This window comes from Ceratotherium simum, chromosome 16, assembly GCF_057802395.1.
Source record: "Ceratotherium simum simum isolate JZ-2026a chromosome 16, ASM5780239v1, whole genome shotgun sequence".
Classification (NCBI taxonomy): Eukaryota; Metazoa; Chordata; class Mammalia; order Perissodactyla; family Rhinocerotidae; genus Ceratotherium; species Ceratotherium simum.
Genome location: NC_141915.1, coordinates 37,317,327 through 37,344,994, shown reverse-complemented (window position 1 = coordinate 37,344,994; position 27,668 = coordinate 37,317,327). Strand labels below are relative to the sequence as shown.

The 27,668-nt window shown below is 44.0% G+C and overlaps 1 protein-coding gene across 1 annotated transcript; it reads right to left on the bottom strand.

Moving 5' to 3' along the window:
- On the bottom strand, positions 1-27,668 carry TTLL6 (tubulin tyrosine ligase like 6). The gene is made up of 12 exons (XM_014790785.2): positions 27,633-27,668; positions 27,363-27,493; positions 25,693-25,849; positions 24,763-24,906; positions 24,080-24,165; positions 18,952-19,177; positions 17,453-17,628; positions 14,986-15,174; positions 13,935-14,111; positions 12,668-12,950; positions 716-1,085; positions 1-269 (listed from the first exon to the last, which is right to left on the bottom strand). Exons 1-12 carry the CDS (start codon positions 27,651-27,653, stop codon positions 1-3), a joined length of 2,229 nt encoding a protein of 742 aa, XP_014646271.2. The 5' UTR covers positions 27,654-27,668.

Here is a 27,668-nt window from a genome sequence, read left to right as displayed (position 1 = left end):
CTAGGTCTTCTCACATCCTTTTTGGCCGGAGATCAGGCAGTGACTGTATGCTTGCTTATCCTGTATACACGGGTCCCTCATAGCACCTGGATGGCTTCTGCCAGGCCTTGGATCCAGGCGGGCTGGAGTGGCCACCACCAGCAGATCATGCAGAGAAACATCCTGGCTGTGAGAACTCTGCAAGAGGAGGAGGGAGGGCACATCCGACTGCCTCTTCTTGTCAGAGGTTTGGCCGTGGAAGTAGGCTTCCTGGGTCAGGGAGGGGTTTTCTGGAAAGGCAAAGTCATTGACATCATCAATTTTTGCTGCTGGACTCAGACAAATTCCTGGCAAAGGCCACCTCCCACTGGGGTTCCCTGGCCTAAAACTGGTTGAAGCTCTCGAATCAGAATCAGCCATTGCTCCTTTCTTCCAAATAGTCTCTCTCCCTGTTTTTTTCATACTGAATGCTCCCATCTGGTACAGACTCAGCTGATTGGGCCTCATCTGAATGAGAACCAGGAAATGTTGAAGAGGGTACTTAGACACAGCATTCTATTGTTATCTTTCTTGTCTTCTCAATAAGACTAGAGACTCCCTAAGGACATGGACTATGTCTCCACCATCGGACTGCAGCACCGCCCTCAGATTGGGTGCTCACCTAAGATTAGGATTGGTTCTATTGGTTACTCCATCCCTAAGCTTTTGGTATATCCCTGTACACACTGGCACTCACTTGACTGGTTACTCAGCACCAGCTTTGGGTTGTAGCGAGCTGGGAACAAGGAGAGCTTCTCCCTCAGTTGAATCTTGGTGAATAGCTCTGACATCAGATGCTGCTTCTTCGTGTCATTCTTTAGCAAAGTCCACCTTGGGTTCAGACTCTCCAACAAACTCTGAGATTTTGTAGGCAGAGAAATGTTTGATATTTTCTCCTGGATGAGGTGCTGGGGGATCTGATGTTGCTTGCATTTAAAAGAGACCACCCTGTCCATCTCTGGGCTACTGTATTCAGAGCTTGTAGTCATGGTCACGCTTGGCAGAGACTCAGGAGAGTCTGAGACCTGGGTAGTGGATTCAGGGGAGGTTTCTACTGAGGTGAGAGGCTGGAAGAGAAAACAGTCCAAAATGAGATTGTGGAAAGCAAAGGCCTCCTTCCTATGCCATTCTTGATTAAAACAAACAGATTGAGAGCTGAGTTCATCAGCAGCAAGAAAGATTTAGGTTAGAATAGTTTTCTAATCATGAGTTGGTTAAACACTAGGGCAGAAGATGGTGGGAATGTCCACAGAGCTTCCTCTGGAGGTCCTTAAACATGAGAGAGATTTTAAACAGTATCTGGTAATCAGAGAAATAGGTATTATTTCACAGCTCTAGACTGGCAAAAATTAGAAAGCTGTCAGTGTTGGTGGGATGTGGGATACAGGTGCTGATGGAAATGTAGACTGGTACAGGAGCCAGCCGGGTGGTGTAGTGGTTAAGTTCGTGCGCTGCGCTTCGGTCGCCTGGGGTTCACAGGTTTGGATCCTGGGCGCAGACCTAGGCACCGCTTATCAAGCCATGCTGTGGCAGGCATCCCACATAAAATAGAGGAAGACGGGCACAGCTGTTAGCTCAGAGCCAATCTTCCTTAGCAAAAAGAGGAGGATTGGCAACAGGTGTCAGCTCAGGGCTAATCTTCCTCACACACACACAAAAAGAATGTAGATATAGACTGGTACAGCCATTCTGGGGAACCATCTAGAAATATTTGGCAAAATAGGATTACAAATACCCTGTGACACAGCAATTCTGCTTCTAGGTACACACACTAAATAAGTTACTACATAGCTCCTTAAAAAAAGTATATACATTAATCTTCCCAGCAACATGATGCACAATAGCTGAAAGGTGAATACAACCAAAATGTCCACCAACAGATGAATGGATAAACAAAATGTGATACATACATACAATGGAATATTATTTGGCCTTAAAAAGGAAGGACACTCTGATATATGCTACAACATGAATGAACTTTGAAAACATTATGTTAAGTGAAATAAACCAGACACAAAAGTACAATATTGTATAATTCTACTTATATAAGTTACCTAGAGTAGTCATAGAAATAGAAAATAAAAGAGAGAGGAACAAAATAAGGCAGAAAAAATATCTGAAGAAATAATGGCCATAAAATTTCCAAATCTGGTGAAAGACATTAATTTACAAAGCCAATAAGCTCAAGAATCCTAAATAGAATAAATACAAATAAAACTACATCCAGAAATATCATATTGCATTTCAAATTGCTGAAACCCAGAGATTAAAGAGAGCAGCCAGAGAAAAATGACACAGCAAATACAGCAGAAAATGTTATGAATACAGTTGACTTCTCATTTAAAAAGAAAAAGAAGAAAACCAGAAGATAATGGAACAACATTTTTTTAAATGCTGCAAGAAAAAAGATGTCAATCCAGAATTCTAGGTCCAACAAATATATCCTTCAAAATAAAGACTAAATAAAGACATTTTCAGATAAACAAAAACAGAAAATTCATTGCCAGCAGATAGACATGGACTACAATAAGTACTAGTAATAGGGGCCAGCCCAGCGGTATAGCAATTAAGTGTGTGTGCTCCACTTTGGCAGCCCAAGGGCTTGCAGGTTCGGATCCCAGGCGTGCACCGAGGTACCGCTTGTCAAGCCATGCTGTGGCGGTGTCCCATATAAAGTAGAGGAAGATGGGCATGGATTAGCCCAGGGCCAATCTTCCTTGGCAAAAAGAGGAGGATTGGTGTCAAATGTTAGCTCAGGGCTGATCTTCCTCACCAAAAAAATAATTAAATAAATATTAATAATGTATGTTAGTACGAAGAGGGAATAAGTTTCCTATATTTAAAATTAAGTACAACATTACCTCTAAGTAGATTCTGACAAGCTGAAGATGCATATTGCAATCCCTAGAGCAAATACTTTATAAAAGGCAAAAAGTTATAACCAAAAGACAGCAGAGGAATTAAAATGAACAAATATTCAATTTTCAGTTAACCCAAAAGAAGGCAGACAAGGAGGAACACAGGAAAAAAAGCAAAAACAGAAGAGATGAGTAGAAAAGCAAATAACAAAATTTCAGCCCTAAATTCAATTGTATTAATAATTATATTAAATGAAAATGGAGTAAACACTCCAATTAAAAGGCAGAGGCTGTCACACTGGATAAGAAAGGAAGACCCATTCATGTCTGTCTATAAGACATGTTCTTTAAATATAATGAGAAAAATGAATTGAAAGTAAAAGGATTTAAAAAATATATATACCATGCAAACACTAATCACAACCAGCAGGAATGGTTACATTAATATCAGAGAAAATAGATTCTAAGACAAGGAGTATTATCTAGGATAAAGAAGATTTTATCTCATCATGATAAAAGGTCACTAGATCAAAAAGACAAAAAGCTGTGGTGGCGCAGCTGTTAAGTGCGTGCGCTCTGTTTTGGCAGCCCAGGGTTCGCAGGTTCGGATCCCGGGCACGCACCGACGCACTGCTTATCAGGCCATGCTGTGGCAGCGTCCCATATAAAGTAGAGGAAGATGGGCACGGATGTTAGCCCAGGACCAGTCTTCCTCAGCAAAAAAAAAAAAAAAAAAAGAGGAGATTGGCATCGGATGTTAGCTCAGGACTGATCTTCCTCACCAAAAAAACAAAAAAAGACAAACTAATTATAAATGTGTACCTAATAAAAGAGCTTCAAAATACATGAAACAAAAGCAGACAGAACAAAAGGTAGAAATAAACAAATCCACAATTGTGGTTGAGATTTTAACTTCCCTCTCTCAGTAACTGATATAAAAAGGAGACACCAAATTACTCTGAATATGGAAAATCTGAACAACACTATCAACTGCAGTGATCTAATTGACACATAAAACACATACTCAACAACTGTAGAATACACATTCTTTTCAAGTGCACATGGAACATCCATCAAGATAACTCATTTTCAGGGCCACAAAACAAGTCTTGATAAATTTTAAAACACTGAAATTTTACAAAGCATGTACCCTAACTGCAAAGGAATTAAATTAGAGACTAATAACAATAATATATCTAGAAAATTCCTAAATATTTAAAACTTAAACAATACACTTCTAGATAACCCATGGAACAAAAAGGAAATTACAAGGAAATTAGAAAATATTTTAAACTGAATGATAATTAAAATGTAATATATAAAAATTTATGGCATGCAGATAAACCAGTGTTTACAGAGAAATTTATAGTGCTAAACACTTATATTAGAAAGGAAGAAAGGCTTAAAATAAATAATCTAACTTTCCACTTTAAGAAGCTATAAATAGGTGATCGAATTAAACTAAAAGCTAGTAGAGAGAAGGAAATAATAAAGATAATACTGGAAATCAATGAAATATAAAATAAACCATAGAGAAAATTAACAAAGCCTAGCATTGGTTCTTTAATTAATAAAATTTATAAACCCACAGTAAGATCAAGATAAAGAAAGAGGAAACACAAATTACTTTTATCAGCCATGAAAGAGCATATCACTATGGATCCTAAAGACATCAAAAGGATAATAGGAAAATTTTAAATGACAGAAGGAATAGCAGTTTGGTTCTGGTTCTAGGTAAGATGGATTAAGTATATTACATCCTGTCTCTCCCACTGATTATACCTATAAAGCCTGCACAGAATGCATGCATAGAGTAGCTATTTGAAAATACTGAAAAGTAAACAGTAGCAGGCAGATTGAGGAAGAGGAGAATTCAAAGTGCCAGCAAGTCAGCAGTGAATTTACTCTTTTTCTTCCAGTATCCCCTGACCTGAACTCAAGGCAACTCGAAACTCAGAAATGGGTCCTGGGGAGTAAACAGAGAGATCTCTAGGAGAAGCCCTATAGTTTTAGTTCAAAGACCTTTTTTCTTCTTTTCTTTTCTCCACTCTCTTGAGGCCCCATCTCCATGAAATCCTGAGGTAGTCGCTGCAGTAGCAGCAACAGTATCGACAGCAGAGCCTGACAGAAACTAAAGCTCTGAGGGAGATGAACCTTCCTCTTCAAGTGGAGGAGCTGTGGTCCCAAGAGGGTGGAGTGACCCCCCTGATACTTTTTTCTCTCCGTGACCTCCTGCCATTTGGCCCTGGAAGTGGGTATAGCTGCAGGAAGTGTGCCACAAAGCAGGGTAACTAAAGCTTTTTCAGGCCAGAAGCCTCAAAAAAAGGGGGGAGGGGGCAGGCCAGGAACCAGAAGAGAAAATACAAGAGAGGTTGTGGAGAGGAAGGAACTTGGGAAAGTGACTCAACAAAGTGGATTATGGATTCCTGGGCTCACCCCTGAGCTATCCATGTGCAACTCTGACCCTGAACAGCTTACCAAAGACTTTGAGAACTGGATTAAGAGATCAATCACCAATGGAAAAGATCTACCATGCAGACACTAATCAAAAGAAAGCTGTAGTGGCTCTGTGAATATCAGACAAGGTAAACCTCAGAACAAAAAAATTCGAGTAAGAGAGATAAGGAGACATCACATAACGATAAAAGGGTCAATTTGCCAAGACATAACAATCTTAAGTGTATATGTACCTAACGACAAAGCTTCAAAATACATGAAGTAAAAGCTACCAGAAATGAAAGGAGAAATAGACAAATTCATAATTATAGTTTGAGATTTCAACATTTCTGTCTCAGTCATTGATAGAACTAGTACACAGAAAATTTACAAAGAGAAGAACTGAACAACATCAACCAAATAGATCTAATTGACCCACTACCCAAGAATAGAAAAATACACATTCTTTTGAAGTGCACATGGGACATTCTCCAAAAGACACCATATCCTGGGTCATAACATAAACTTTAACAAATTTAAAAGAACTGAAATCATATAAAGTATGTTCTCTGACCATATGGAATTAAAGTAAAAAATCAGTAACAGAAAAATACCAGGAAAATCTCCAAACAATTGAAAATTAAACAACACACTTCTAAATAATCCATGAGTAATAAAGGAAATCTCAAGTGAAATTAGAAAATATTTTGGACTAAATGAAAATGAAAATATAATACAATCATGCACTGCATAATGACACTTTGATCAACGATGGACTGCATATATGACAGTCCTCCCATAAGATTAGTACCAGATAGCCTAGATGTGTAGTAGGCTATACCATCTAGGTTTATGTAAGCACACTCTGTGATGTTTACACATGACAAAATTGTCTAACGATGCATTTCTCAGAACATATCCCTGTTGTTAAGCAACACATGACTATATATCAAAATCTGTGGTATACAGCTAAAGCTGTGCATAGAGAGAAATTTATAGCATTAAATATTTATATTAGAAAAGAAGGTCTTAATCAATAATCTAAGCTCTCTCCTTAAGAAACTAGAGGGGCTGGCCTGGTGGCGCAAGCAGTTAAGTGCACACTCTTCTCTGTAGAGGCCTGGGGTTCGCAGGTTCGGATCCCAGGTGCACAGCGATGCACTGCTTGTCAACCCATGCTGTGGCAGCATCCCATATAAAGTAGAGGAAGATTGGGCCGGCCCTGTGGCTTGGTGGTTAAGTGCGCGCGCTGCAATGCTGGCGGCCCGGGTTCGGATCCCGGGTGCGCATCGAGGCACCACTTCTCCGTCCATCCTGAGGCCGAGTCCCACATGCCGCAACTAGAAGGATGTGCAGCTATGACATACAACTATCTGCTGGAGCTTTGGGGGGAAAAAATAAAATAAATAAAATCTAAAAAAAAAAAAAAAAAAAAAAATAAAGTAGAGGAAGATGGGCACGGATGTTAGCTCAGGGCCAATCTTCCTCAGCAAAAAAAAAAAGAGAGAGAGAAGAGGATTGGCATCGGATGTTAGCTCGGGTCTGATCTTCCTCACAAAATAAATAAATAAATGAATAAATAGAAGAAAAATATATAACCTTTAAAAAAAAAAAAAAGAAACTAGAAAAAGAAAAGTAAAATAATCCAAAGCAAGCAGAAAGAAAGTATTAATGAGAGAAGAAATCAATGAAATCAAAAATAGAAAAATAATAGAGAAAACAAAATGAAACCAAAACCTAGTTCTTTGAAAAGATCAATAAATTGATAAACTCCTAGCAACACTTACAAAGAAAAAAAAAAAGGAGGGAAAGAATGAACAAATTGCTAATATCAAGAATGAAAGAGAGGCTATACTACAGACACTGCAGACATTAAAAGGATAATAGGGGACTACCATAAACAACTCTTTACATATAAATCCAACAACTTAAATAAAATGGACCAATTCCTCAAAAACCACAAACTACCAAAACTCACTCAAAATAAAATACACAACTGTTAAGGAAATTACATTTGTACTTTAAAAATTCCAAAAAAAGAAATCTCCAGGCCCAGATACTTATCACTGGAGAACTCAAACCAAATATTTAAATAAGAAATAATGAAAATTCTACACAATATCTTCCAGAAAACAGAACCCAAGGGAACGCTTCTCAATTTATTTTATGGAGCCAACATTATCCTGATATCAAAGACAGACAAAGAAAGTAGAAGGAAAAAAAAACCTATAGACCAATAACTCTTATGAACACAGTCTTAAAAATCCTCAACAAAACATTAGCCAGCAATGTGTAAAAAGAATAATACACTATGGCTAAGTGGGTTTATTCCAGGAATGCAAGGATGGCTCAATATTCAAAAAGTAATCAACGTAATCCAACACATTAACAGGCTAAAGTAGAAAAACCATACAATCCTATCAATTGATACCAAAAAAGCACTTGACGAAATTCAATATTCATTCACGATTTAAAACAATCCTCAGCAAACTAGGAATAGAAGTGACCTTCTTCAACCTGATAAAGGACATCTAGAAAAACCCTACAGCTAACATCATACTTAATGGTAAAAGAGTGAATGTTTCCCCTCTAAGATTGGAAACAGGGCAAGGATGTCTACTTTCTTCACTCCTATTCAACATTGTCCTAGAAATCCTAGACATTGCAATAAGGTGAGAAGAAGAAATGAGGCATAAAAATTTGAAAGAAAGAAGTAAAACTGTCTTTATTTGAAGACGACATAATTGTTTATGATGAAAATCGTAGAGTCAACAACAACAACAAAAACTTACTGGAATTTAAAAGGCATCAAAGCAATTCAATGAGAAAAGAAAGTCTTTTCAATAAATAGTGCTGGGACCAGATATACATATGGAAAAAACAACCCTGGTTCCCATCACCCAGCATACTCAAAAATTAATGTGAAATGAATCATGGACCTATACACAAAGCTAAAGCTATAAATATTTTAGGAAAAACCTAGGTATCTTTGTGACCTGGGGGGTGCATGAAAATTTCTTATATAGAACACAGAAAGCAATAACCATAAAAAAATTAATAAAATTCATCAAGATTAAAAAATTTCACTAATCAAAAGACACTATTAAGCAAAAGAATAGGCAAGTTTCAGGATACATAAAGAATTCCTACAACTCAATCGTAAAAAGATAAATAATCCTATTTTTTAAAAGGGAGGGAGACAAAAACTTGAACAGACTCTCCACAAAGAAAGATATATGAATGACCAATAAGCACTTGACAAAGTACTCAACACCGTTAATCACCAGGGAAATGCAAATTAAACCCACAGTGTGAAATCACAACATAGCCATTAGAGTGGCTAAAATTTAAAGGACAGGTAACACCAAATATTGACAAAGATGAAGCAACTGGAATTCTCATTCACTGTTGGCTCAAATGTACAATGATACAATCACTTTAAATAAAGATTTTGGAGTTTCTTATAAAGTTATACATAGATCTACCCTTTGACCTAGCAATCCTTCTCCTAGGTAGTTATAAGAGAAATGAAAACTTATATCTATAAAAAAACATTGTACAGGAATGTTCATAGGAGATTTGATCACAATAGCAATAAAAAAACAATAACTAGGAAAAACCCAAATGTCCATACTATACAGTAGATCATCTATACATTATATATATATAGGTGATCTACTATAATACAGAAGAATGATAAACAAACTAGTACACTTGTACAGTGGAATACAATTCAGCAATAAAGAACAAATTATTGATATACCCCAACAACGTAAATGAATCTCACAGATATAATACTGAGCTAAAGAAGCCAGACACAAAAGAATATATACTATATTATTTCATTTACATAAAATTCCAGAACAGGCAAAACTAATCTAAGATGAAAAAAGTCAGAGTCAGGATAATGGATCCCTCGGGGAGGGATGCAGAGGTCAGGGGGCACGGGGGCAATTGCTTGGGAAAGAACAGGAGGGAATTTTTTGAAGACATCGGAAAGTTCGATACTGTGATGAGGTATGGGTTACATGGGTGTATTTATTTGTCAGAATTGTACAGTTTAGATTTGAGCATTTTATTCATTTACTTTGTTTCTTATCACTAAGTGTTTCTGAATTTGTAGATGCCCTGTAATGCCAAAGATGCCCATTTAGTCATCTTTGACCAAGAATCATTTAGAGACAGAAGTCACTTCAGGTGGCAAAACCTTTTCAACCATCTTTCAGTATAACTTTGTAAATATTCATTTTGTCACTACATACCAAATTGTACTATCTTTTTCTATAAAAACAAAACAAAACTTAAACCAAAACCAAACAATGAAATAAAAGTAATTATGAGTTTCAAAAAAAAAAAATTTCAGCTTTTAATGCATGTAAATTTAATCTTAAAAAAGAAAAGAAAAATGAGGCTCAATAAGGAAAAAAATAGGACACAGAATGAGATAAATAATTCAATCACATTTAAACAAATTTTAAATGCATGCATTCAAAAAATCCCTACTTTGCAAAGAAACATACTAACAAAAGATGGTGGATAGGAGAATGGGAGGTGAGGATGGGGATAAAAGAGGAAGTAAATAAATAAAACAGGCGAAGGCCTTGAAAGAACCAGGTATGATACAGCATCCTGAACCAAGGATTTTGATTAAATCAATCCTCTGCACATGAAATTCAAAATAATAATAACAATAATAATAAGATGTTGCTGCCTTATTTTTAAAAATCTCTTTAGGGTTAAGTAGTACTGCTTTAAGTCTTAGGTTAATGAGAATTTCTCATAAGAATAAAAGCAGTCTTAAGAAGTAGCAATAGTGAGGCCGGCCCCGTGGCTTAGCAGTTAAGTTCGTGTGCTCCAATACTGGCGGCTGGGGTTCAAATCTGGGCGCGCACCGACGCACTGCTTGTCCAGCCATGTTGAGGCAGCGTCCCACATACAGCAACTAGAGGGATGTGCAACTATGACATACAACTATCTACTGGGGCTTTGGGGAGAAAAGAGGGAAAAAAAAAGAAAAAGGAGGATTGGCAATAGATGTTAGCTCAGGGCTGGTCTTCCTCAGCAACAAGAGGAGGATTGGCATGGATGTTAGCTCAGGGCTGATCTTCCTCACAAAATAAAATAATAATAATAATACAAGAAGTAGCAGTAGTATTAAAATAATAGCTAATGCTTACTGAGTCTTGTGTGTCAAACACCACTCAGCATTCATGGATCCTTTCACTTACTCCTCACAGTAATCCACTGGTAGGTACTATTATTAAAACTCCATTTTTTCAGATGGAGAAACTGAGACTGAAGGAAATTAGGATGACTTGACGGTAGTCATATATATAATAAAAGGAGACTCCAGAATCTAAACAGAGGCAACCAGATCCCCAAACATACTCTTTACTCTTTTGTGTGTGTGCGTGGTAAAAAATAATAATAATAATATACAATTTACCATTGTAACCATTTTTAAGTTTTAAGTACAGCAGTGTTAACTATACGCACCTTGTTGTGCAACAGATCTCTAGAACCTTCTTAACTTGCAAAATTGAAACTCTATACCCATTAAACAGCTCCCTTTTTTTGCCTCCCCAGAGCCCCTGGCAACCACCATCCATTCTACTTTCTATTTCTAAGAGTTTGACTACTCTAGTTATCTCGTATAAGTGGAATCATGCAGTATTTGTCTTTTTGTGACTGGCTTATTTCACTTTGAAAAAACATCTATTTAAGTCCTTTGCCAATTTTTTAATTGGGTTATTTGTTTTGTTATTAAGTTGTAAAAGTTCTTCATATATTCTGGATATTAACCCCTTATCAGATATATGGTTTGCAAATATTTCTTCCTATTCCACAGGTTGCCTTTTCGCTCTGTTGATTAAGTTTGATATAGTCCCACTTATCTATTTTTGCTTTTGTTGCCTGTGCTTTTGGTGTCATATCCAAGAAATCATTGCCCAATCCAATGTCATGAAGCTCCAAAGCATCCTCTCTTAAAGGTATTTATCAAACGACAGGTTGTAAACCTATTAGTAGGTCACGAAATTAATTTAGTGGGTTGTAACTGGTATTTCCAAAACAACAGAATAGAAGAGAATAGCACAGAATCGAAAATATCAAACGAGTCACCACATGTAGTATGGCTAAGCATTGCTTTAGAAACTTTTTTCCAGTTACATGTGTATGTGATGGACTGTGAAATAAAATGGATTTCTACTGTGGGCTATGGTTAGAAATTTGAAAAACACTGCACTACTCTCTACTGCACTTGGACCAAGTGAAGGCCCAAGAATGCTGAAGACTTCCCAGTAGCTACAGTAGAGTCACCACATAGCCCTTGGTGGGCCTAACTGTACGAACACAAAAGAACCTGTGCTAGGACTATCAGTACCACATTCATGTGGTGACTTAGTTTCTGCAAAAATAGAAAATCAATTGTCACATTAAATTAATATTTTTGATGTGAATTTTATTGGCACTGTTTGTTTTGCTTTGGTTTGGTTTTGTAGTTGCATAAGACCTACAAGTATAAAGATTTTATATCTGGTTCTATGCTTGTATATATTTATAAAAATAATTTAAGTCTACAATGGGGATCTGAAAGAGTTTTCTTTCCTTCAAAAGGTGTCCATACATCAGTGGAGTTTGAGAAACACTGTTTAGGTGGTGGACTGGGTTCAATAGTGCCCCCCACTCCCAAATTCATGTACAACCTCAGAATGTGACCTTATTTGGAAATAGGGTCTTTGCAGACATAATTAGTCAAGTTAAAATGAAGTCATACTGGATTGAAATGAGCCCTAAATCCAATGACTAATGTCCTTATGAGAAGGCCATGAGAAGACACACAGAGGAGAAACACAAGGAAGAAGTCCATTGACGACAGAAGCAGAGATTGGAGTTCGGCTGCCACAAGCCGAAGAATGTCAAGGATTGCCAGCAACCACCAGCAAGAAGCAAGGAAGGATCCTCCCTCGAGAGCCTTCAGATGGAGCATGGGCCTGCTGACACCTTGTTTTCAGACTTCTAGCCTCCAGAACTGTGAGAGAATAAATTTGTGTTTTAAGCCTCAAGTTTGTGGTAATTTGTTATGGCAGCCCTAGAAAACTGGTGGTAATCTGCCTAAAAAGAGGGGATGCATGATATAGCCTTTCTAAAAGCCCTAAAAGTCTAAGTCTATACTCCTGGCAGGTATGCCATTCCACAACTTGGGCTTCACAAGTGGGGAAATTGAGGCCCAGGGAGGTTAAGTGGCTTACTCAAAGGGCCAGAGCAAGTCAGGGGCAGGGAAGGGACCACAAAGCAAGGCTCCTACCACTGCCTCCTGAGCTCAGCTCTCTGGGGAGGTAGATGTCTCTACTTACCACGGTGCCAGGGAATATGTTCATTGTAGAAGCAGACTTGGCTTCCTTGATTCCGGAGATGGGTTTACTGAGCTCCAGCCTGGAGCAGCTGACAAGGCTTGAATCCCTCAGGACGGGTACAAAGCTGTGATGCCTCGCAGACGTAGGCTTGGGGGGAGTAGGGCCAGCCTCCTTCTTGGGAGCCTCCTGGTCAAGGCTGCTGTCTGTCTCATTTTTCTTTGCATCCCTGACACTCAAGAGCAAGTCAGGCATGAAGGACACTAACGTCAATGGCTGGAGATATCAAGAAGGAAGAAAGGAAACCAAACACAAAGCCTGTAGGAACCCAGCTCTGTCCACCTCCAGAGTCATCTGCACCCAAGGGTAGGCACAAAGGAGATGAGGAGGAGAGGGAAAGCAATTGGTATCAAAGTCTCTCTAATCTGGGGCTCTTAACTTGCAGTTCAGGGACCACTAGAAGGCTCATGGATGGTTTCATGGGGTCTTTGAGCCATTTGAAACTGCAGTTTTAAAAGCATATCTTTGTGTACTGTATGGCAAGAGATTCCATAGCTTTTATCAGATTCTCAAAAGGTCTATGGTCCTAACAAAGTCATTGGAAAAAAAAAAAACTAATCTGCTCTAATCCTCTCCTTTCAGGTGAGTCTTTGAGAAAGAGGAGATGGACTGAAAAGTCAACTGAATCTTTCCACTCAGCTGGAAGAGAGAGCTACGCAGAGAGGAGAGTGCAAAGATTCAGATCATCAGACAATTGGACAGCTGGCCCACAGCCTGCGGGCTGGTCCACACCGGAGCAGAGAGCAGGCTGGAAGGACCCAGCTGTGTTCAGTCACCCCATGTAACGTCCTAAAGGTCCTGCCTCCCAGAAGCTCTTCCCTGTGGCCTCCTCTCTCAGCTATGTCCCTGGCCTGCTCGAGGGGGGCATTCCAACCCAAACTGGAGTTGGGGACCATGAGTTCACGTGGTCCTAGAGTCTGCTCCCTACATGGGGATCGCGCTTGGCCTCCCAGCTGCTTTTACTCCTACTAGAGGAGGCAAGAAGGACAGACCAGTGAGAGTCCTCTCTGCCCAGGTGGAGGAATCATCTGAAGGACACCGGACTCCTTGAGACTTCCAGGCTCCCCCTCCTGTGGCACGGCCCTCCATGCAGCCCCGTTTCAGTGTGTCTGGCCTCTGAGTAGTGGTCTCCTCAACACCCCCCCCAAGGATTGGCCCCAGCCGGGGAAGGATGCTGGGCATGTGTGCTCCCCTCCCTTCTGGGTTTACTTGTTTGGAGGCGTAGGTGGTGGCAGCCTTGCATTTCTGCTGTTGTTTCTGTCGCCAGCTCCTCTCGCTCTTGCCTCTCGCTGGCTCGCCTGATGTTTCCCCCTGCATCTCTACCTTCTTCTCTTTCGTTTGGAAGGATTTTTTCTCCTGTTTTAGTCTCAGCTCCTGGATCAGTTGCCTGCTCATTGAGGAACAGTGAGTGTCATGTAGGTTAGAGATGGGCTGCGAATGCAGATATTCCCCTTGAGGGGAGGACAAGACTGGGCAAAGAGGTGGAGTGCTCCACATTCCCTCCCCCAGCGTGTCCAGTCTGCACAAATGACTGAAGGTGGCAGAGCAGGATGTGGAGAAGAAAGTCATTCTTCCAACTACGCCATTCCTAGTCCGGGGAATAGCATCCAAGGAGAGATGCACAGTAAGGGGGCTATACCCCACTGCACCATATCCCTCTCTCTCTCCACTTCCAGGTAGGCCAGATCCCATACATGGCAGGTGCTAGGAAGAGGGTCTTCATAGGAGACTAAAGTCAGGGGCTCCCATGTTGGACTACTTCATATGCTAGGCCTTTCTGGCCAATGACGTAGTTGTAATAAGGCAGTGGCATGAGCCGGGAGACAGGGGTTCTAGTCCCTCTTCTGTCACTATTGCTGTATAGTCCCTTCTCTGCTTTGGCTTTCCCTCCCATAAAATGAGGTGGTGGGTGGGGATCAGACTGGATGGGATGAGTCCCTTCCAGCTCTTAGATATCACAGCTGCAGGAATCCAGGAGGCAACTCTGAGGGGCTGGGCATTCTGGAGCGGAATGGGAGCACCTGTCTCAGGGCTGAGTTTCTAGAAACGGCCACACATCTCCTTAATGACACCCACACCAGGGAATCTTATGATTCCTGGTCCTTGCGAGACTAAAGCAAATGTTCCCCTGGCAACTTCAAAGTTGGGGACTGAAGCTCAGTGACCCTCCCCGCCACCCCAGGCCAGTCACCCAGAAGGTCAAGCACAATCCCCCCCAGCCTCCCAACACCCCACCCACCTCACCCTGGGAGCTTTCCTACCGGGCACACACCTCCCGAGCCCTAGAGGCAACAGTGTTCTGGAAGAGGGAGCTGTTGTCCTGGAAAAATTTCTCATACTTCTCCGAATTCAGACTGGGATAAATGAGGCGGAACCCTCCACAGTTTTGCTTCTCATATTTCTCAGTTTTCTTTAGACGCATGGCCTGAAAACCCTTGACTTCCTCGATCCTATTGGAAAGCAGAACACAGGGCTGCAGTTAGGTTTTCTTGGGACAGAGCTTGGAAGGAATATGGCCAAGCTGGATGTCATCTAGGGCCAGACGGAGGCTTTGCACACAACATGGGTCAGTCAGTATTTCCTAAATAAATGCGTGAGTGTTTCCCTGAAAGGAGATTCTAGTCCTTCCAGGACAGCCAATGTCATAATGTACTAGGAGCTCGTTAGAACAGTCTTTCTGACAGCTCCAAATTCTCTCCTGTTACAAGGAACACCCATTTCCCTCTTGGCTTAGCTCTGACAAGGCGGACTGTCACCACTTTCCCAATCACAGCCCTTCTTACCCTTCTCTTGGGAACAGCAGCTTGTGTTTTGCTAAATTTGAGGGCTTCTTGGATGGGCTTGATGAGATTTTATGAGCTGTGATGATCTCATGCTTCCTCACAGCCCCCTGGGGAGCTGGAGGTCAGGAAGGGAGGAATGATAGGCCCCTCTTACAGCAGGGAAACCAAGAGCCACCGAGCCATCGAGGGCCAGGTCATGACAAGGAGACTGGGTCAGAGGCAGGCCCTGACTGCTCCTAAACTGCCTCCTTCTTGAGGAGTTTAGAGAAAGCTGGCACAGTGGAAAGCACCCTGGAATCCCAGGCAGCACGCCCACCGGACTCTGGGTCCAGACCTGCCACTTACCAGAGAGATGACCTTGTACAAGTCAGTTTCCCTTCCAGAGCCTTGGTCTCCTTAGCTCCAAGAATGGGACCATACAACACCCCATGCTACCTGCCTACCACCCTCCTTACAGGGAAGACGTTACACGTGAAAGTGCTCTGAGAAACACAGAGCGATCCAAACACAGATGCTACTGCCCCAGTTCCAGCTCAATCCTGAAGGATCAGGCTGGCTCGGCTCACGAGGAGGGCAGGGGGACACAATGGGATCTGAAAAGCAACAAAGGCATCTCCTTGACCAGAATGATTGTGTCTCCTCTGACACTAGACCCTACAGAACCAAAGGCCCTGTCAAAAGACAAATGCTGCCCAGTGGGGAGCAGGAGATGGTAGCTCCTGCCAACACAGTAACATGGGGCAGGACAGACAAATCTTTCTTTTTGTAAAAATAAAGGAACGGTTTTGCATTTTGTATCGGTAATCCCTGAATCTTCATATGATATTAATAAACTCATATCCATTATATGTAGTTATGTCTATAACTTAATCTCCTACTTTTAGGAACAAAGGAATATTCACAGTAAAACTGTTCAAACCGCCACATTCTGCAAATGTAAACTAATTTTCCAAATAGGATTATCATTTGTTAGAACTGACTCCCATCCCCACCGACTCCAGGCAAGATTCCTTTTTTTTTTTTCCTTCTAGAGAAAGTGGTAAAAATATCCAACAGAAGAACAATTTACATGGTTTTGACTTGTCTTCGTTTAAACTTTTGGTTGACCTTCACCTATAAGATGAATGTAACAGTTGGAAACATTACTTAGCAAGATTTTATTTAGATTACATTAAAGGCATACAAAGGACACTAGAGTTTTGTTTCTATAAGATAGACTTCTAAGTATATATTTTACCAATATTTTTTAAACACACGACTCCTTCTATGGGTACAAGGAAACAAAAAGACTGTTCAAGTTCAGAACATACTAAATGAACTGAACCTATTAAAAGGTAGTTTTAAATGGAAAGCAAGAATTGTGTATACTTTTACTAAGAATCCAAACACTCCCCCAAAACGCTTAAGAAACAAAAGAAATTTGCAAAAAAGTATCATTTAAATGCTTCAACTTGAAATGATATTCTGAATACAAGATAGCTTAGACAGTAATGTCACATTCGTTACTGCTTAAGTGAAGTAAATAGAAGAGCTAGTAGTACATTTGTTTTTTCTCTATGGTGCAGAAGTGCAAAAGTGTTTCTTTGGGCTAGTTTAGCTTTTATGTGATGGTTTAAGCAGGGTAGCCATTTGTCCCCATTCTCACCTGTAGTCCTGGTATAATTACAAATAACACCTTTTTTCACACTAGGCAAGATTCTTAATAGTCTCTGACACAAGTTATAGCACCAGGCACTATGCTGAGCCTTTTATACACATTATCTCATTTAATCCCCCAACAACCTTGTCTCATTAGCTCCATTTCACAGAAAGAACACTGAGGCTCAGAGAAGTGACATAAAGGCCACATAACTAGTAGGCTGTGAGTCATAACTTGAACTGTCTTACTGGGAGCAGGGAAGTCATAGAGAATGGGCTCCCCAGGGTGTGGGGGGCACTACTGTACCTGGTCTCCCGAGAACGACATTGCTGCAGGAATCGCCCCCGTTGTCTTTCCCTCTCCAACACTTTCTTTTTGTCACAGCTTCCCAAGTTGATCAGAACCAAAGTGTCGTACAGCAGACTGTCCTTCACCTCTTTATCCAACCGGGAGTCAGTGGAGAAGCTCGGGGAGTGGTTGACCTGTGGCGGCAAGATGGCAGTTGGGACTGGGCTATCCAGAGCGAAGGCCAGGAGTGAGGCAAAATGCCACCTCCAGGGAGCCACCTCAGCCCACGTCCTCACCACCAAGATGAGTGGAAGGGAGAGGGAGATAGGGTCTGGACCGGAGCCACAGTGAGGAAAGGAGGAAGCGGAAACCCCTCTAGTTTAACTAGCTTTTATTTCAGTCCCTTCCTCTTGAGAAGCATCAGGGGGTGCCCTGTCTTTGGCTTCCCCTCCATCTGGTGTGCATACTCTCTTACGTGCACTGTGCATTCCGTAGAGCAGACAGAGGGGGGCCGTCCAAAGGGCCAGGCTGGGACGGAGGGAGTAGAAAGGAGTGACGCATTAGGAATACTGACGGGGGTTGAGGGGAAGACAGGTGGGAGGAGAGATGGGACTCATTCCTGCTCACAGAAAAATCCATATTGTTCAGAGGCACTATGTGACATTTGAAGATTTCTAGCAGTTTCTGAAGGCTTGCTCCTGGTGGCTTATTCTGTTCTTTGGGTAAGAGCTCCAAACAGCCATATTCTCCTTCCTACCTACTCCTGGGAACAAGGGCTAGGAATGGAGAAAAGGCAGGGCCCCGGGAATCTGATCTATAATTCTGGTTTCTCTGCTCTGAAGGCTGACTCTGTGTCAGGGCAGCTGTCACTGGCACCTCTGACTTGCATCTCACGCCCATACCCTGTACCTCCACTCTCTGTGTGCATACTGAATGGCCACTTGAGAGGGCTGCTGAGCACAAAACCAATTGGGAAGAGAAGCAACCACCCAGAAGTTTCTCTTCGTCCTCCTCCCACCACCCCATGGGTCTGGGGGAGGCAGGAAACTCACTGAGTAGTTCCCCACCCATTCCTGGGCCACAGACACCAGGCCATTCTCTGTTGGTGCTTGGAACTGAGTACTCCAGGCTCCTGAAAGCCAGGCCTGGAAGCTCCCATCTGATCTTGAACATCGTCCACCCAGCTTTGATGAAGAACACTCCCTTTCTGGGAGATGACTCTATTACAAAAGGTACAGCAGTCTTTAGAATCACTCTGTTCCTGAGATCAGAGTTTCCAAGTCTGGGTGGACATCCAGAAGGCATAAGGAATTCTCTAATTCCCGGCCGTCTACCCCCCTCTGGTGGCCACTTTTCAGCTAAGGGAGAGGCCCCAGGCAGCAAGCAGGGCGGGAGGAACTGGTGCAGGAGATTGATTAAAATGCTCCTGCTGAGCCGAGAGGGCAGAGGGATGAAATTGAAGCTGACTGACCCCAGTAACAGTGCCCAGTGTTCGCCCCACGCCCCAACCTCCCTACCTCCAGCAGCCAGGGCTTGAGTTTGCAGTCCAACAAAATGTCGAAGCCCAGGATTTCAAAGCAGGCACTGTTGAGTGTGTGGTTGGGGAAGCAGGTTTGGTAGTTATGCTTGATGGTGGGGTGGGCCGAGATGATGGTCTTGATGATGACGTCCTCAATATCTCTCCACATCTGCTCCACGTTGTAGCCGTGGCTCTCCATGTACATGTTGAAGGTGGAGAGCTTCCTGGAAGGGAACCACAGACCATGAAGCAGGGCAGCTCACCTCTGTTCATCTAAGGCCACGCATGCTGGAAACCAGAAAGTTCTGGAGAAGATAAGGCCCCAGAGCCAGTGGTGATGGACACCCAGGAGCCAGGGTGACACCAGGGCTGTATCATCTCAGGAGGGGCCTGCAGGAGCCACAGGGCTGCACTCCTCAAGCCTCCATAGCCCTGGAGTGGGCACAGATACAATGACACATAAGACCTGGCCTGGGCCCTTTCACCGTGACCCAGAAAACGTCCCTGAGCTAGGGCAGGTATTGGGCATCCCAGGTGGAAAGCTTAATGGATGAATGGATGAATAAAAAAATAAAAAACCAACACCTTACATCATGGTTTTGCTTTGGTGGCAATGATTTCTCAGCCTTTGGTGTTCATTAGAAGCACTTAGCGGAGCCTTTTAAGAACACCGATACCTGGGTCCCACCTCAGCCATCTGAGGAGATTCTGGGGACAGTAAATACATAGAAATTTTTTTTTAGGGCTGCCCACAGGGAAAAGGCAGTCCCAGGGCATTTCCACAGATAGGGTTACCAACTGTTCCAGGCAAACTGGGACAGTCCTGATTTTAGAACTAAAAGTCCCACATCCCAGGACACCCCTCAGTCACAGGCAAACCAAGATGGCTGGTCCCCCGATCACGGAGATCAGAGGATGTCTACCCCATATGGAGAGGCTGGTGAGGAAACATCTGAGGGGTTGCTCCAGTCAGCTCTGAGCTGGGCAGAACAGAGAGAGCGAATCTAACAGGCCCAAGAGGCCATGGTGGGACAGACACCTACCCTCTCATATGCAAACACGTGTGCACAGAAAGCCAAGGTGGGAAGCGGAAATATGGGAGGAGGAGATGCAGGGGAGCGAAGAGCAAAGAGGAGAAGGGGAAGACAGGCGACATGGCTTGCCCACACAGTTCAAAGAGCTCACTGGACCCCAGCCAATGGAACCAAAAAGGAGGAAGCAGGGTTGGCCAGCCAATGCACATTTGCTAAGGGCCTGCTGTGCATGCAAAGCTTGTGCAATGATGGGATCCCAAGAAATCTCCACCTCTGTCATGGGAAGACTACGGACCATTTGGGGAGTCAACACACATATGAAACAACCAAGGATGCATTTATATAAAGACAGATAAGCAAAGGCCACTCAATGAAGAGGCCCACCTCTTCTATCCGCCACTGTCGGGAAATGGAGTGTTGCACATAAATGAATTTTCCAGATCACTTGAAACCAGTCTTTTCAAGTGCAAAAAAAAAGGTATTTAATTGGGAAATAAATTTTCCCAAAATAGATTAAACACTTCCCTGCCTTCTTATAACAGATGTTACGAATTATAACATAACCTCTTCTTGATGACTCAGGCACATCACAATAAGTATACATTATTGTGTAATTTTGTAATGCCCAGTGGTTAGTCAATTCAATTTAGCACACCAGCTATGTGCCAGGCACCCTGAAAGATGAAGAGGACCCGGTCTCTGTCCCAGAGGCAGGCCAGGTTTCCCATTTTTCTGTCATCTCCTCGACTGCTCCTACTAAGTTTGCAACCTGGTAAGGGATTTAGGAGGGGGCGGGGGAGTGGGCCTCAAGCTGGGGAAAGGGTGCTGGGGGCAGGTGGGGCAGTCAGTATGAGAAGCAGATTGTCTCAAAAGATAGGGAAGAGGAAGAAGAGGAAAGGTGAAAGGAAAAGGGAGGAGAGAAGGAAAGAAGGACTCTGCCCAGCAACATGCAAAGTACCCAGAAGGGCAGGGCACCATTCTAACTCTCAGTGAGCTTAAGTACAATCGGGGACACAGGATAAAAATGTACACGGAGCAAAGAATAGTTGTGGGCTATGGCTGATGTTGACTGTAACGTGGGGTGGGGGGGCCCAGAGATGGAAAGGTTACTGTGGGTGGTTAGACTCGGATTCCACAGGCTTGTCCTTAGAGATGGAGGCCAATCCTCTTATCTGATAGGTGAGGAAACAGAGGCCCTCAGAGGAGATAGGTCTCACCCACACTGCAGTGGTTATGTGGCTGGACCAGAACCTAGAACCAGATCAGAGAAGGCAACATGGAAGCTTAGTAGAAAGAAGGGCCTTCAAAAATGTTCTCCCATGTTTTCAATGGGAGCTGAGCAAAGGCAGAGAGGTGGGAATGAGCAAGGCTGTATATCAAATGCGAGCAAGAGCGTCCTGGTAGAACACCATGGAGCAAATAGCACAGGCAGTATGGCCTAGTGGTTGAGGGCATAGACTTGGGAATTTTAATTCCAGCTCTACGACTACGACTCCCTAGCTGTGTGACCTTGGGCAAGTCACTTAATCTTTTACCTTTTACCTGTTTCCTAACATGCAAAATTGGGATGATAACGCCTACTTTACAGTGTTGTTGTGAGGATTAAATGGGTTGAGGTATGTAAATTTCTTAGAGCAGAGCCTGGTACACAACATGCGCTCAATAAACAAAATGTTGACTACTAGTGCAGCAGTAATAATAGTGGAAACTGGGGTCCAGTCAAATTACCGTAGATTGAGCAGAGGAATTTAAACCTGATGCTCTAGACACCTGGGAGGCACACTGGTTACCTGAGAGCGGAAGTAATGAGAATACAGAATATGTAATAATAACAGCATCCACTTGCATGGGGGTTATTGCTTTTGAAGTCCATTCATATGCATCATCTCAATAGGTCCTTATGGCCTATCTGTGAGGCTCCCAGCCAGTATTCATATTTTACCATGTCATTTCCGAGATGAGAAAACGGGGATACAGAGAGGTTAAGCAGAGGTGCCTGGAGCTAGAGAGAAGAGAGAGGAGGCCGATGCAACCATCACGTCTGAGGCTGAAGCGAGGTCTGGGCCTGATGGAAAAGTGGGGAAGCAGGTACATTTGAAGAAGGAATCTTCAGGATTCAATGATTCACTGGAAAAGGAAACACCCAAGATGACACCAAGCTCTAATCCTGCAGATTAGAAGGTGGAGATGGGGAAGGTGGGCAGGGGAACCAGTTTGGAATGCTGCGGTGGAAGCCAGGAGCAGGAAAATTGGGAAATGCTGAGTTGGAGGAAACAGGGAGACATCCAGGAGCAGCTGAGGAGAGATGCGCCTGGAGATCAGGAGAGAGATGCTGAGCCAAGCGAGGGCAGGATGGAGGGCAGAGGAGCAGATGACCGCTCCAGCAGAGAGGTAGATGGAGAAGAGCAGAAGGTGAGGCCAGATCTGGGGTGAGAGAGATGTGAGGACAAGGAAGAGGAAGAAGCGGGGATGGAGGGTGGCAGAACAATGCTGCACACCCTCACCTTAGTCCTAGCGCCCCATAACATCCCTCCATCATGGCCTGAGGGGCCAAAGCCTATTGTTGGGGTGTCAGTTCTCATAAGAGGAGAGAAATGAGGGCCCTTTGATTACATGCCCTTAGACCTTAGACCTTAGTCCTTAAAAAATAACAGTAACCACAAGCACTGTCCATGCTGCTATCATAGGTCATTTGAGTCTCACTGTGACCTTATGAGGTGGGGGCATGGCATGAAGCCATGGCAGGACAGGGCAGGAGAGGGTGTCTCCTTGCCCTCATTTTATAGACCAAGAAATGGAGGCTCAGAGAGATGAAGGGACTCACTCAAGTTTACTCAGCTGGCAAGAGTCAGAGCTAGGACTGGAAGCCAGGCCTCACTGAGCACTGATGCTCAACAGGCAACCAGGCAGGAGGCTCAGCTGGTGCCTGCTGTCCAGGTGGGGAGAAGAGGAGGTGGGAGAGCTTCACGCAAGAAGTGAAGCTTCACGGGTGGCTGGCGCCCTCTGAGAAAGGGGAGATGGCCTCCTCCCAGCCCAACATGTTCCCTTCAAGCAGGCTTAATCTAGTGATTTTCCATTTGCTTTTTGGAACTCTGCCACCAAGGAAGTCGTGAAATTTCACGTGCCTCTCGGATGCTCTGAAGCCAAACAGATTGCCTATTTATCAGTCCTTTGAAGCCTGGTGCAGGAGAAAGAGCATGCACCTTAGAATCAGGCAGACCTATCTTCTCATCCTGCTCTAGCATTTATAGCTGTGTGCCCTTGGGTAACTTACTTAACCTCACTCGGTTTCCTCATCTGTAAAATGGAGATGGGACTTAACTCATAGTTCGCCACCTACAAAGAATAGATTATAACACCTCTGCCACAGTGTCGTGAAAATTTCGATGAAAAAAAATGCACACAAAGCAGCCGGCACAGGCCCCAACACCCAGGAGGCCTCCACAAATACTTCCTATCCCTTTCCCCTTTGGCCTGGTCACGTTCACATTCTTCAGTCCCCCTTTTCCTTAAAACTCAGATGAGACAGGATTAGATGATAACGCATTTGTAAAAGCCCCTTGGGAAGATACTCATGTGTTCCTCTCATTTCCCGCCTTCTTCTGGGGAACCTTAAAGCCAGCTAGCCACATGTCATGTCACAACAGGGCATCGTGACACATCATTTGAGAGTCTCTATTGAAGCAACACCCCAGGGACCCACAGGCAAAGGAACAACTGCCTGGCATGTCCTTCTCCCGTGGCAGACCAGCAATCAATAACTATCTGCTGGTTTGGAAATGTCAGAAGGGCCAACTGTAATAGGAGTACGTTTTGGTGTGTGTGTGTGTATCCTGCTGGGGAAACAGAGCATGTTTATCTCGCCTCCTCCCCACCTCCTAGGGTTTACGATGTGGCCTTCTTTTAATGATTAACAGCCAGAGGGCAGAGACTAAGGCGTCTGTTCTGGGTTTAGAGGCAAAGAAATGTTTTCTGAGACCATGTGACCCAAGATGGAAACACTGATGGGGACAGACAGGGTCTGGGTAGAACCACAGAGGGCAGCTCTGAGACCAGCAAGGAAAGAAAAGAAAAGTAGAGTCGCTTCCTTACCTCTTGCTGCCAGAGTGAGCATCTCGAACGAAATTGGAGCTGTGCTTATTGATGGAATAATTAGTCAGGTGCATGCAGATATCCTCCTGGGAAAGAGACACAAGTCTGTGGGTCAGGAGGAAGGCCACTTCCTCTCTGCGCCCTCCCATGGCCCCTGGGGCTTAAAAAGCTGGAAAAGAAAGGGAAAGTCTGAGGGCTTACTTTAACTGGCCAAACAGAGGAAGTAAGAAGGGGTATCTTACAGCCTGGATCAGAAGAAACTCCAGTTCCACCTGAGATTGGGTGGCGTCCTGCCTGAGGGACACTTCAGGAGTCCTGGGATCCAGGGGTGTGGGGAGAGGGACGAGGGCTCGCCCATGGCCTTCTCTCCTACCACGGAATTGTGGCACTAGCTTTGCAGTCAGGCAGACCTGGCCACGAGTCCCAGCCTCACCTCTTCCTAGTTCTGTGACCTTGGACAAGTCCCTTAAACTCTCTGGGTTTTAACTTCCTCATCTGTAAAATGGAGATGACAGTCCCTATTGCTGAGGGCTCCAGGGAGGGCTGAAGGAAAGAACGCATGTAACCTGGCACACAGTAAGTGTGCAGCCAATGACAGCCACAGCCAATGTTTTGAGCATGCAGATTTAACTAGGATATTTTATCACACTAAGGGAGGGGGTGGAGGTGTCCTCTGAGCTCACCAGGTTGTCTGTGCAAGGGTGGGAGTAAGAGGTCGTGGCAAAGCGCGCCAGTCCTTCATTGTACGCAAAAATCCTGAGAGGGTCACAGGATGTCATTAGCACATAAATCCGTAGGTCAAACTTGAACCCGTCAATGATAAAGGGCTGGGAGGAGAGAAAAGAAGTCACACAAGCATCGAGATCATTAGCGCCCCATCTTGTTTTCATGGAGTCAGCCCAACATTGCCTGGTGTTACAGAGTACAGGCTTGGCAAGGGGTGGGGAGGGGGACAACGGGATTTGGGCTCTGTGACCCACCATGTGACGTTCTGGAAGTCACTAAGCCACACTGTGCCTCAGTTTCCTGTCAAATGGCACAAGTAACCACCCCCAAGAGATCTCCTGGCAACGAAACAAAATAACATTAAAAAGTCCTGTGATGAAGGACATGTTGTCACCATCCAGGGCTATGTTACTGTTGCAGTTCTGCAAGAGTTCTCCCTGCGATGCTGACCTGCGATGCTGGCCAGTCTTTCCCCCTCCATGCACACTTCTAGACGGTTCCCTCCCTGCAGTGGGCTATACCACTGTGACCTCTGACTTCCAGTCATGGAGTAAAGCTGGTTACCATTATCTCTCCAGGACCACTCCCCTCTCCCAAATGAGGTGGGGCCTCCACAATCCAAAGGTGCTCTCCCAGCTGTCATCTGTTACAGGCAAGGGGCCAGCCTGGTAGGGCCAGACCAACTGACAAGGGTCCAAGGGCAAGAGATGCTCTGGCCCAGGCACGTGTCACATCCCTGGTCAGAAGCCTTGGTCTGACAAAGTCAAGGCAGAAGACAGGATCCGGCTTCACCCCACCCTGCCTCCCTTCCCTCATTTCACGTTCGGTCCAGTGGAGCTCCAGCCTGAGGTTGCTGTGGGCGATAAATAATCACAGTGAGAAAGTACCTTTGAAATATAGAGCTGACAGATCATATCCTCCTCTGGTTTGATTTCTTTCACTGTCCGGGTGATGAATATACCTCTCCCTTGGCAGCCCGAATCCGGCTTACAAATGTACGTCTTATTTTTTCTTGACCTGCTGTAGTTCTGCAAATCTCCCCAGCTACCAGGGCAGGGAGAGAACGAGATTCACCTTTAGCTGGGGAGCAGTGAAAAGGAAGGCTAGCTCTTTATAGATATATATTTTTTAAAAAGCTATCTAAGATGACAAAAGCCTTGGAGTTGACAGACAGATGCCCACACCTGAGAGACAGAGGTGTGGTAATAGGAGAGACAGGAGAGCACACACAGTGGACAGAGGGTAGGCTTTGGAAGGAATTCAGGCCTGGATTTAAACCCAGGCAACACCACTTACCAGCTGTGTAACTCTTTGCAAGGACTTGACCTCTCTAAGCCTCAATTCCATCACCTACATAATGAGGATAATGACACCTATCTCATACAGGACATAATGCAGGCAAGGTGTGGATACATGCTGCACACCCCATAACGGTGGCCGTGAGCCGAGTCGTTTGGCTTTCTGGGTTTGCAGATAGGAGACCTGGAGTTCTGGATCTGGCTCAAGCCCTGGTAGATGATATGACCTTGGATCAGTCAGTCTCTTCCCCCACTCTGGGCTTCAGCTTTTCCTCTCTAACACCTCCACTCCAGCCAGAGTGTGAGGGCAAATACTATCTTGGAACGTACTTTGAAGAAAGCACATTCAGAAGAAAGAAAAAAAACAACTTAATGGATTATAAATCTCAGCCTTGCTATACTTCTTGTTTTGCATTTTAACTCAAAGGAGACTTGTGACCACTGGAAAAGTCACTTATCTGCACTGTTTCTCAGTGGACATGAAATCTGGAGGTGCCTGTTGACCTGATGGCAAACACATTTCCTTCTAAGTTGCTGCTATGCCCTGAAAGTTATTCCAGACAAATAGGAAAGGCTGGGAACCCCAGGGCTCTTGGTTTGGGAAAGCACTGGAGGGAGAGGGGAGAGTGGAATTCCTCTGGGGCCCTTGTCGTGTGAGTATAATTCTGATGGCGACGCTTCTCTGCCCCCCTCCACCTCATCTCAAACATTGGATCGTACCCAGGTCACATTCATGTCATCTCACATTTCTCCTGTTTCTTGGTGGTGTGGTCCAGAGTATTTCATGTACCAGGAATGGATGTCCAGTGAAATGGATAAAGTGAGACCAGAGATGAGGAAAGGCTGACCGCCGTCCATGGCAGTGCCATGGGACAAAGGTCAGATGTCCCTCCCTGCTCCTAACCTGGGTGCTAACCATTAGCTCACTCCCTCCAGAAGTGCTCACAGTCCTTAAAAAACCAGAAACTGCACAGTTAAAAGGTTGGAACAAGTTCAAGATCAACAGCTTTCAGGGTCAGAACAAATTCTCATCCCAGCTGCAGGCACAGGCTCCAAGGCACCCAGCCCCTAAATGTCATCTAATTTTATAGGTAGAGCCTGGTGTTTTCCAACCTTGGACACACCCTTTATCCCTTATCTTCCTGAATAGGAGAGAGAGATGGGAGATCCTATGGAAAGGGAAAGTAGCAAGGGGGGAATCAGGGGCAAGATGTAAACCCCAGGGAGTAGTGAAGAAGGGGGCACAGGTGGGCACTCACTCAGCAGGAAGACACCAGGTCCTAGGGAAAAAGTGGAAATCTTTGGGGAACATCTTTAACATGCGGCTCATATTCCGGGCCAGCAAGTCCTTGCGACAGATTTCACTCATCCCTGGGAAGTGATTGATTTTCTGCAAAGGAAGTTGGAGTTCAGGAACAATGGAGGACATGGGAGTACTCACAAGATCCCTTCGGGGGACAGTTATAAAAGTGAGGGGTCCATAGGGTAGATGCCACACTCATCCTGAGGAGCAGCTTGGACCCAGATACCTGGTAACTTTTCATTTCCATCACTCGCTCTAGCGA

What these genes read in the sequence shown, in the direction of transcription:
- TTLL6 (XM_014790785.2), bottom strand. Translation starts at nt 27,653, where the DNA reads ATGGAAATGAAAAGTTACCAG. An exon ending in GTCAGCTCTATATTTCAAAG is followed by an intron (nt 24,907 to 25,692) that starts GTACTTTCTCAC and finishes CTCTCCTCCCAG; the next exon opens with CCCTTTATCATTGACGGGTT. An exon ending in ACCACCTACGCCTCCAAACA is followed by an intron (nt 12,951 to 13,934) that starts AGTAAACCCAGA and finishes TCTTCCTTCTTG; the next exon opens with ATATCTCCAGCCATTGACGT.